The 12252-nt window shown below is 42.6% G+C and overlaps 1 protein-coding gene across 1 annotated transcript; it reads left to right on the forward strand.

Annotated features, from left to right (window-relative positions):
- Positions 1-653: 653 nt before the first annotated feature.
- On the forward strand, positions 654-10785 carry lmx1a (LIM homeobox transcription factor 1, alpha). The gene is made up of 8 exons (XM_070832792.1): positions 654-724; positions 1226-1406; positions 7160-7380; positions 8239-8429; positions 8864-8941; positions 9336-9423; positions 9856-10035; positions 10643-10785. The coding sequence occupies exons 2-8, from the start codon at positions 1228-1230 to the stop codon at positions 10783-10785; spliced, it is 1080 nt and encodes a 359-aa protein (XP_070688893.1). The 5' UTR covers positions 654-724; positions 1226-1227.
- Positions 10786-12252: the final 1467 nt, after the last annotated feature.

Raw genomic sequence — 12252 nt, forward strand, 5'->3', positions numbered from 1 at the left:
TCTTGTGTCCCATCTTCGTACTTCCAGCAGTTGGCCACCAGGTGGCGTCCTCACAGTGTAAACACGACAATAAAGGTGCTGCTCCCACAGCGTGTTTGACATCCATCTGTGTGCAGATTCCTTCATCCTCCTCTTCATGGTCCCACTGAGGCCAAGAAGATCTGTGATAGTGAAAAGACTGGTGCTGCAGGTGTCAGCATGACAAAAAAAACAACAATATAGTGGAGCCAGATATCTAATTATCTATCTATGAACAATGAACTATCTTGAAACAAGCTCGAGCCCTTAAAAGTTAAACATTTCACCTGCACTTTACCCCCTGAACATAAAGTGCATTATTGGTTTCTAAACAAAAAAACACGTGTGTTTCTGCTTATTGGTGGGGCAATCAAGAGAGACAGAGAGAGAGAGAGAGACAGACAGAGAGGGAGAGAGAGAGAGAGAGACTTCCTCTATGTGCAGGTGCCGGTCACCTCTCTCTCTCTCTCTCTCTCTCTCCCTCTCTCTCCTTCCCGTTCACTCCTAACAGGATAATTGACAGACAGCCTAAACAGTCAATAACGCCGGAGGTCGTCCGAGGCTCTGTGGACAAACTTTGATGCGCTGCTTTCTGCTGCGCGCACCAAGTTGCAGCAGGACTCTGATCGGCGGAGATGCTGTGAACACAAGAACTGGGAGCTGCTAAAATACTCGTCTACCGCCTGGAAGCTCGCATTTCTTGCAGGTAACTGGATTTAAAATTGTTGTTCTGCAGTGCTCATTTTCTCTCAATTAACCCTGGTCAACAATGTTTCCTCAGATGACTGAAATGGTGGAGCGAGCGGCATTATGCTTAGGTGGGTAAAACTTGATGAAATAATTGTAGTAAACCTCTTTTGTTGGCAGGATTTAGACTCTAAAATGGCACGTTTCCTTATTATTTTCGCACGCCTTGTTTGATTTAAAGCGCTATTTTGGGCACAACAAACGAGCTTAATATTTGGTCAGTTTGAACAACGGTCAAAGAAGTTTAAAAAAAAATTGGCGTCTCAATATAAAATACCCACTTCTTAAATAAACTAACTCCATACTTAACAGCTCCCCGTCCCCCTCATAGTATAACGAGGTAAAGTCGTTTTTAAATGGCCCCTCCATCAAACTTTTCTCAGCCAGATGTGCCACTATTTCAGCCGCGTCCTGCTGATTGGAAAAGTGTCCTAATTAAAGGATTTCCCCGTCGTTGCAGATATGGATCAGAGGGCAGTGTGCGCCGGATGCCACCGGCTGATCACAGACAGATTCCTGCTCAGAGTCACTGACGGCCTCTGGCATGAGGAGTGTGTGCGCTGCGCGGCGTGCGGGGACGCGCTCACCAACTCCTGCTTTCTGCGGGACCGCAAACTTTACTGCAAGCGGGACTATGCTGAGTGAGTGCTGATCACGATTGTTTGGTTTATCCCGAAGTTACAGCTGAAACCATGAAACACATGAACACTCAAATAAAACAGTTTTCAAGCCTGGCTGCTATTTTCAGCCTCAGGTTTTCCATGTTAAGAACGTCCGATTTAAAAGTTTGTTTTTTTTTACAGTTTAATTCAAGTTTAAAAAAACTGCAAAGAAATTGTTTTTTATGAAGACATTTATGTCAATTGGTCTCACTGATGTAAAGTTATTGCATGACTCGGTGGGGAGTGATATATATCTTTTTATTTTTCATTATAGTTTGTGATGTCTGCTAAATTGCATGTAACATGCTGAAATAATCCCATTTAGCTGCATCCCATTTCTTGTTAAAGTTTTTTACATTCTTTGCAGTATCCTATAATTTAGTTTTTTTTCTATTCCTGTCATCATGCAGTTGTAGCTTTGGTCCACACATATATGTTGCAAGTATACTGACAACATTATTATCCATGTTACAGGACAAACATCTAATGGTGTTTTATGGATGTACTTTTAATTATGCAATAGACTTTTTTAATTTCATCTTATTTTATTCATGTGATTCTATTTTTTGGAGCGGGGTCCAAAAATTATTGCATTATTAAGCCAATCTTTACAACAGAACCCTTGTCCAAATCTGACCTTGACTAAGAATGTGTGTGTGTGTGTGTGATAGAGAGAGAGAGAGAAAGAGAGAGAGATTGAAACAGTGATTTCTCTTTATAGTGACTTAAATGCATTTATTCTTACTTAGTTTTGCTACTGTACATATGTGTACATTATATAGTTTATGGCAAAAGTATTGTGTTATATGTGTGTGTGGTTGTGTGTGTGTGTGTGTGTGTGTGTGTGTGTGTACGCGCGCCTATAGTGTAAGTCGACTTCGAGGGAACTTGGCACAGTGCACTAAGAGAACAAGGTGACTGTAGGAGGAAGGGTTGGCGAGGGAGCTGGAATGTGAGAACACTATTGCATAGTGTACATCTATGCACACTCACACACACACACACACACACACACACACACACACACGCGTGCACAAAAAACAACACGGTCACACCTTCACACACACATACAGCACACAACCAGGGGTAGAGCTCAACTGACACATTGTCAAAATGTGTTAAAATTTCGTGGCCCATTGGCGTGGCAACTGCAAGCTGGGGACAACATATGGTCTCGTCGATGAGGCGGTCCACACTCCCTCCCTACCCCCCAAAACTCCAACCATCATCGGCCATCTCCTACCCGCCACTGCCTCATCCCCTCATTCCTCCTCCAAAACATGCTCTCACCTAAACAAGAGCCAAGACAAAACCTGCACACACTAAGAGGCAGCAGCTCGCATTATTTCTGAACAATTTAGTGATGGTGCTTCTGCCAAGCAGGCAGGGAAACAAGAACTGTTACACTTATTGGTCCAAAATGCTCCCCACCATCATCTTCTCATTCAACTAAGTCAAACCGCAGTGGTGTTAGAGGCCTAAATGCCTTTGTCAGCCGGCTATTTGTTAAGAAGCTGTTTTTTTTATGACAACTAAGAACTAATATAAACATTGTAACTGGCATTTTAATGGGCAATTGGAAATCACAGTGGATTCTTGCAGAAGCACACAATTAAAAGTGTTTAGTGTGATAAGTAGAGATCAGTGCACTTGGCCAAAGCTCAGAGAAAAGAGCAAGACTGAGAGGTAATTAGGGGAGCAGAGCCATATGTCAGAAGGTCTGGTTCATCCCTACAAGAGACACAGTGAGGCTGATGCGTACTTATTTCGGGGGACAGTGAGCTCCACAAGCCCTGGCGTTATGTGCCGTGGCATCTGGAAAGCTCTGCTCACAGCAGCCCCTGTGTCGAGCGATGGGACAACGCCCAGCCAACCGTGAGATATCTGACCTGACCAATTAGCAGGAGGCCTGGTGCCAGAGCTCTGCCTCTGAGGTCTCATGTCTCCACCTCCCTGCTCGTCCTGTCTGGGGTTATGGCACCTTATAACACATGGGCACCGCTTTTGTCCACAATGAGGATTTTAAAACTGTGCCAGTGTGCCTCTGTGTTCTGCTGCTCCCTCCCTTCTCTTGATCCAGGACTAGTGTGAAGCCAGCCCATAAGTGACGATTATTCCATACGGCAACAACTTTTGTATCCACACGCTGTTAAAAAGAAAATAACGCCAATATTTGAATCCCCTGAACAAAGCAGTTTATATAATGTCATTCCTCTTCACTCCAAATCCATCAGTGCTTGCTTTTATTACTGGGATCAAGACGCTATGAATACATACTACTATCAGAATAGTGAAATATTTTGGATGTCAAGATTAATGCATAGATTTATGCCAGAACATGTGGATGTTTCACCTAAAAATATGGCAGAAAGCAAGCTATGCAGACTTAAACCAAATCCTTGCCAGTACTCAGGAAATTCAGATTTGATCGAATAAAATCAAAGAAATCTAAAAAGCAAGATGAACACCAGCAAACAGCAAAAGCAAAAACAAACAAACCAACAAAAAAACTCTCTAAAACATCGGTTCTAAAAAAGAAAGGTGTGAAAGGTATTCATAAGAGCAAATTGAGCCACAATTTGAAGTAGTTTTGATTGCTTTACTTTTTTAGATATGTAAAGATTTACTGATGCCTGCTCTTTGTTATTTTTATAACAGGGCATTTCTTATCAACAACCTAAATGCTTAATCTGCTATCTAACATTGTGTTGTCAAGTACAAATGGAATAATTCAAACAAGCTGCGCAAGGGCTATTTGTAGTATTTTTCTGTACTGCTGTACTGATGTTCAGGCTGTTTGTTTGAATTAATAACTTTAGAAACTTATGCAATACATTTATTTAGGCCTGTTTTTTATGAGATTATATTATAGTGAACTGAAGCCTGATCAGCATGCAGACCTGAACTGACCAGAATTGACTTTATTGTTTGTCTTTAGTGACATCTACAAAAAACACTGGCAATATTCACGGCATATGTTGTATAAATTCATCTAACTCTGTGATGTCAGAGGTTACTACTGGAGCTTTTCTAAATCCAGTAACTTGTCATGATTAGTTGATTAGTTGAGTAGATGATTGAATGGATTTATTTTTTCTTGGCCATCTTTGGTAAATGAATAGTTTCCCTTAATATTTCCTGTGTTACTCCATATTAAAATGTCAAGTAGACTGAACAACAAATTAAAAGATTGTCAGAGATATTGGTAACAAATATTCCTGACTTGATCGTATTGCCCATATAATTTATACAGTTTGTTTGCCTGACCCGTAGCAGTCACACAGGACACACAATACATATGACACACTGTACTGTAATTTAATGAAGCACTATGCAAAGTCTTGTCTTACAATGTGGTGTTTAGGTTGGTTAGATTGTCAGTAGATTTAGATTGGCTAAACGGTTCAGTGGATAGGTGGACTGGACATCAGATTGGTCGTCAGATCAGCGGGGTGGCTGGCGGTGCACTTGACCCGCAGATCTGTATCTGATACATGGTCTGTGTTGGTGTGTGTGTGTTCGGCAAAGGATCCAAGTTAACCTGATCCAGAAACAGGATCCGTCTCTCTGTATGTCCACTAGACCAGCAGTCTGTTTGCCTGACCGCCAAAGGTCAGCACTGAAGTCAGGGCAGGAACAATGAGAGAGGAGGGCTTTGCTCTGGAGTAGATGTGTGTGAGTGTGTGAGTGTGAGAGTGTGTGTGTACATTTCTGCCAAACACACATCTTATTATACAGTGCATCTACCTCAAGAGTGCCTGACCGTGGCCAGCGTGGAGGAGCACAGGATTTTTGCTGACTTATTTCTCTGTAATGATCTTGTCACTAATTGCCATGTCTAAATCCAGCGTGACTGAGTATTCCCGCTCTCCTGGCAGGGCCTCAGGGCCAATCATGTTAACGGAAACTCTGAAATATTAAACACCATGAGCTGCTCCATAAGTATTGGACATACTCTTACCTTTGCATTAACGACGCTTAAGAATACTGAGCATGATAAGATGAACTGGACAAGGCGTGTAATGGAAAAGCAATTCTCGAAACATAGGTTATCTCAGAACATTAATGCCCATAGTTTCTTCTTCACTGACATCTAGCATTAGCATCATATTGAGACATTTAATCAAGTGTTGTATTATCGAAGCATTCCGGGTATTTCCACTGCCACACCTCCTTTGAAATTGTTTAGTTGATGCATCTTGTGTTGCCACAGGAATGCACGTACCGCTGACGGTATGCTGGCCATATTAAAGTGCATACCATTGAGGCCGTCGAACAGACGACTCGGATGGGTCAAGCAGCCCGACTGACCCTCCTGAGCTGCTGGGAATGGGCTTTACTGTTTCCTTAGCGACCCCACAGCAACAGTGAAAGGTCCCAGCAATGTTTGGCTTTAGGATGTCGCAGCTCCAGACCTTTTGACAGGGATGTCTCAACCTTAGTGTTTGCTTTATGTTTAGCCTGAGTTTGTGTTTGTTTCTAAATGTTGAGCTAAATCTTCATTTTCCATAATCAAAAGGAAGTTACATGCCTTGTTTGCTTGACTTGAAAGTTAATGTGACACACCACCTTTTGTGATGTCAATTTATTTGTCTGGATGGTGTGTCGATGGTATGAAAGAGCATATGACATTACACATTTTGATTGAAAGCCATAATATGAAAATACATTTAATGAATGGTTACAATAACTGTAAATTCAAAGATGTAGCATCATGCTTTTATAATGAAACATGAATATGATGGGGATGATTGACAACATGGGCATCCAATACAAGATAAATACCAAATAAATATTTTTTATTTTTTTTACATTTGTCAATGGGTAGTTGCATTGATCAATAATTAAGTAAACTTCACGTCATTAAATTTACATTTTGTATTTTACACTTACGTCTAATGTCGCTACTTTTTTCTAATTTCTTGAAAGTAGTGAAAACAAATCTGTGGTATATGTGGGCTCTCCTTATGGGCCACATGAAGTATTTCTATGTGAAAACAAAAAGGTGAAAAAAAAAACTGTCACTTTCTCATGCCTCTGGGCTGGCTGGTCTGGTGACCCAGTCAGGTCTGGAGACAAACGCCAGCTCCAGAATGATGACGCATCATCCTGCGTGACAGACCCAAAATGCCGCGGTGTCAGCCAGCGGACAATGGTCCTGCTGCTTGGGGGCTGGCTCTTTCTTTGTCCCGTTCTGGTTAAGCAGACTTAAGGATAATTCCGCAGATAATTCATGGGACCGGCGGCTCAGCCTCTCCCACCGGGAGATCTGATTCCCCCCCTCTGCCTGGAGCCATGGCCTGCCGAGAGCTTTTCTCCTGCCTCCCCAGGAGCACAGCCTCGGACACGGCAGCCGGAGCCACGGCAACAGTCTCTGAGGCTAAGCCCACCAGTCCTGGTTGCCAGGCGCTAAGATGCACACCCGCCACGCTAAGGGTATGTGTCTGAGTGGTCGGGGCAGGAGGAGGAGGAGGAGGAGAGGGGAGAAGTCAGGTTGGCAGTTGTTTTGAGTGACAGCTCGACTCAGCAACATTCCCCAAGTCAACCAAGCATTTTTTTTTGTCATGGAGTCCCTTCTTACTGAGGTATGAGGGGTCCTCAAGTGTCTCAGCCAATACTCAAGCTTTAGTCAGCCAAACAAAAGCACTGCTCCCTGTTATTTACTGAGCTCTCACAATTTCTCTCTATTTCCTCCCTTGTTGTACCCCCCACCCTCCTACCCCTGTCTCCAGTCTGTTTGCAGTGCGTTGTGGGGGCTGTGCGCAGGCCATCTCTCCCACAGAGCTGGTGATGCGTGCAGGGGCCGCTGTGTTCCACCTGCGCTGCTTCACCTGCAGCATTTGTTCCTGCCGCCTGCAGACTGGAGACCGCTGCGTCCTCAGGGAGGGACGGCTACTGTGTGCCAGAGAGGACTACCACCAGTGTCTGGCCAGCCCCACCTCCTCAGACACAGGTGCAGGCTGTGTACAGTATGTGTGTGCATGCATGCATGTGTGTGTCTCTGTGTGTGTATAAAAACTAACTCAATACCAGCGTAAATTAAATTTTACCAACACCCATGGGTAGAAGACAATGGGTTGTTTTGGTGTTAGTATGGAGTTTGGAGTGTTAGTATTATTTTCATATTATTGTTGGTTTATTTATCCAAACTTTAAATGTCTAGCTCTTTTGAGACTTGCATGTCACTATTTGTTAACAATATGTCTCCTTTATAGTTTTGAATTTCACATACACACTGTTTAGTACAACTAACAATAAATCTGTGGTAGCTTTAAGGTAAAACTTGTGTCAAACACTCGTCCAAAATAACCATATTTTAATTTGGGTATATAACCCGGCAGCACTAAAGGAAAACCAACACTAACACAAGGTCTAAACAATCCATTGTGTTTAAGTAAAGTTTTGTGCAACTTAGCAATAAATATGACAATATGATATAGAGTCAAATATTGATCAAACACTTACTTTTATTTAGATTTTTATGATACAAACTACTGGCTGCTATTTTTCCATCCACACATTGATAAATAAAGCAGCATTTTGTTACTCTAGGCTGTTAAAAACCCTCTGGGAAATATGTGCAACCACTAACTGAAGCAGAAACCGGCAAGTTGAAGGAAAATGGTTAGATCGAAAAAACAGTTTAACAGTTATAATGAAATAACTAAGTGCAAATTATGCATTTATTACCACTTATAATGATGGTGTTAATGTTCCTTTTTTATCTGTCTCATGTAACATATGTCTCCCTAATGCGAATGCCTTGCAGGTGAATAAACACATTTGCTTCTCAATCATTTCTGCCCACTAGGTAAAAGTGATGAAGAAGAAGAAGAAGAAGAAGATGAGGAGGAGGAGGAATCTGGGAAAGTTACAGGCAGACGAGTTAGAACAGAAGACCTGGAGAGCAAACGCCCCAAAAGGCCGCGCACTATCCTGACCACTCAACAAAGACGGACCTTTAAAGCCTCGTTTGAGGTCTCATCCAAGCCTTGCCGAAAGGTAGAGTGTTCATCCTGTGTTCACCCAGCAGTCTGGAGGTAGCAAAGACAAGAGCTGACCCTGCCCCGCTCCATAGCTTATGCTCTGCAGGTTGACACAGGCTCTACTGCGCAATGCATTTTTGCATAGGGGATCTCACAATCATCTATTGTTTTCTATCAACATTCTTACTGTAATCTCTACTAAAAACTGAGAATCTTGTTATTTCAATGAGGATAAAACATAGACTTAGATATTAGCATGCAACAGTATCAAAAGCCATAGTACAATTTTCTATTTCTCAAAGAATAAATGTGTTATGCGCTTTGTTTGAGGAAGATTGGTGAAATGACACTGATTTTTTTAACCTTCAAGTGACCTCCTCTCTTTTTCTATTTTCCTATTTTTTACCCTTTCTTTCTCACTTTATCCTTCCTCCTGAATCTTGATCCAAGGTAAGGGAGACCTTGGCAGCAGAGACTGGTCTGAGTGTCCGGGTTGTGCAGGTCTGGTTCCAGAACCAAAGAGCCAAAGTAATACAAAGTACACACACACACACACACACACACACACACACACACACACACACACACACACACACAGTCATATGCACTACTAATAAAAGGACTCTTTCTGCACTGTGTTTGTATGCCAGAGTGGAAATCAGCCTGGTTATCTCTTCATACAGGAAACTGATGACATCTCACTGCGAGATCACTGTAGATTAAACCCCATATTTCCTCACAAAGTGGGCTCATGTGTGGCTTCCCCCCTCCACTGAAAGATGTCCTTTACCTCACTGTTAATACTTTGCAAATGAGTGAACACACTTGTATGCCTGGGTGGCAGAGGGACTGTGGAGAGAGAACATTTTTTTTTACACTTAGCCTATATGTGAGCTTTATGTCTGCTGATGCATGTTTTTAGATGAAGAAACTGGCCAGGAGACAGCAGCAGCAGCAGGAGCAGCAGCAGCAGACTCAGGAGCAGCGTGAGCACCCATCACACCACATAGGTATAATACTGTTGATTACGGTTTAATAAGTGCTTTATTACTCCCGTATGATCGATACCCTGAAGATAAAGTTAGATATACCTCTTCCTTCTGCAAAATGAAAAAAAGTAAAAAAAAAAAGAAAAAAAAGAAGCCATATGATCAAAGATATTTTACATCATTTTGTAAAAGTACACAAGTTTCTTTTCTTTTTTTTTTCAAAATTTAGTACATAATTAACAATTCAGAACTGCGTCACTTGAAGAGACTCTTGACAGACATTTTGACAAATATGCAAGTTTTAAAGCCACAAAAGTCAGTTAATAGAGCTCTAAAGAGGCAAAATAGTCACACAAGTAGGTAGCACAGGGCACAGCAGCTCACTAAAAGAGATACTGTAACCAACAGCAGTAGCACTGAAGCCATCTCGTGTGTGTCTCCTGTGCCCCACAGCGCCCTCCCGTGGTGGTTTGACCTCTGAGATGGAGCGCCTGGGGTCCTCTTATATCCACATTCAGCAGCAGCAGCAGCAGATGGGACTCACCACACTGGAGCAGCAGGACTATGACATGGACCCCTTCAGACAGGGCCTGACCCCACCTCAGATGCCAGGGGATCACATGCATCCCTACGGTAAAGACCTCAGTGCTGTTAAACTGTGATGAAACTTCTTTGATTAATGCGATCAGTAGAAAGAAAAATAATTTTAAAATGACATATGGTTTATTGGCATTTTTTGGCAACATGAAAACTTCAGTCAGGAGATTATTATTATCTGGGATGCTGCCCCTTGCCCTTGTGCTGTATAATAACTTTAATAATAACCTGTTATAATGGGACCAATTTTAAGGATTAAAGCAAAAACATTACTGATTTTTAGGGCACATTGTTACCTGATGTAATTCAATGCGTGGAGTAGCTGCAAAGGAAAAAAAATGGAAAAACAACAGAAAAATGACATCTTATGATAATGATTATTGTAACAAAAACACCAATGATTACCTGAATCAAAATCTCTCAAGTACATTTACAACATCTTACACAAATATAAACTAAATATAATTTTTACTTAAAGAGGTAGTATTACACTTCTGTAAAGTTGGGTCAAAGATGGTCAAAATTGGTAAAGCAGATGAGATATCCTTACTTGATCCAAATTGATGTAGCACTTCTTTAAACCCGCTAATAATCAGATTACAGCCTAATTATCTAGCGATCAATAATGATGTGTCGTTTTTAGGTTTCAAGGGCCTATATGGTGACGTGGACAGAGACCCTCTGTGTCATCTGGGCGACAGCGACTGTCTGTCCCTGGGTGACTCCTCTCTGCTCACCCCTATTGACCGCCTCTACTCCATGCAGGACTCTTACTTCACCTCCTGAGGGTGGAGGTCAGACTCAGTGACAAGCGGTGCGTCTCCCTCACATTGCATTGCTCTCTGGTCTCATCATTTGTATGTCTGTACTGTGCACAAGGTAGCTGGAGAAGTGGTTGCAAAATCACCGTAAAGGGAATGTGGGTACACTGTGATACCATGCAATATACCATGTGCACCTCCATATAAACATGATAACACTACTGCCTCTTACACTTTACAATCCCACTGTACAACACAGGCTCCTGTGTATGCACGATACTGTCGGACCTCTCTCACTATGTTTGAATGTTAGATTATGAGATTATATCTGCATCTACTAATGTAAATAGCTGTTTGAGTGTGTATTTGTATTTATTCTCACGATGTGTGTATGCTGTTCATCTTGCGTGAATCAACAATGATCAATAAATAATGGTTATGATACAGTGAATATTCAGTATAAAGTGTGTATTATAGTGAGTATGAAGCACAGGCAGATTTATTGTGAAGATGGGGTATTCATGCTGAGGGTTAGAGCCAGGTCAGTCCATCCTCGGTGCTTATCAGTCCAATCTAGGTGACAGGTCAGCGAGGCATCTTCCCCTGGCTGTTGGGTGGATCATCAGATTGTAAAACGTTGGGCTATGACAGCTGTATGGGTCAGTGGCAGGTAAGCATCACATCCACGCCGCCATAATCAACGCTCACATTGTGCTCCTCACGGTCAAAGGCCTTTGCTACATTTTTTTGCCTTTTCCTTCCTCCAGTCATGGAGGATGGGAGGAGGGGGACCACCCAGGCACTGTGCCCAGCTGGAATGCACCAATCCTGGGGAGGGAGGTTGAGGAAACCCATGGAGGGGGCTCCAGACAACGGAGGGGCTGAAAGCTGTGTCAGGGGAGAATGCCCAGGGTGACACAGAGATATGAAGCCCCACTGTATGGAGTGCCTCCTTGCCCCAGCCATGAACCCTCTCCTGGACCCATCTCATATTTCCCACTATGAAATCAGACCTTGCAGAGCAGAGAGCGCAAGTCAATGGTCAGGAACAATCTAACTGTCTGTCACCGTGGTATGCTACTGCCAACCAGAGCTAAAGAAGTGTGCAGCAGAGTATACTGAGTGTGTTCCTTTGAGTCTGCCTTTGTATCTGTGTCTGTATCTGCTCTAAGTGTCTGCTGGCTTGTGCATGTGTGCATGCTCATGTGTTAGAAGGAACAACACTCTTTGTTGTAGGGACCAAAGTATCATAATGCATTTCCTTGTATCTTTAGAGGTAGATGAAGGGAGGAAAGCCAGACTTAAATATCAGGGAAGAAAGCCAAGATGGTCACCTGCGGGGGCTTTTTCCCTTCTTGTGCGCAAGTCTGTGTGCAGTTGGCACACATATATGGCTGCCAGCAGCAGTGGGTGGGATGAGAAAAATAATCAAACCGTGATCATACGGTCACAGCGGGTAGCAATAACCTCATTATTATTCTGACGGTAGCCA

The sequence above is a fragment of the Pempheris klunzingeri genome, chromosome 6 (genome assembly GCF_042242105.1).
Source record: "Pempheris klunzingeri isolate RE-2024b chromosome 6, fPemKlu1.hap1, whole genome shotgun sequence".
Classification (NCBI taxonomy): domain Eukaryota; kingdom Metazoa; phylum Chordata; class Actinopteri; order Acropomatiformes; family Pempheridae; genus Pempheris; species Pempheris klunzingeri.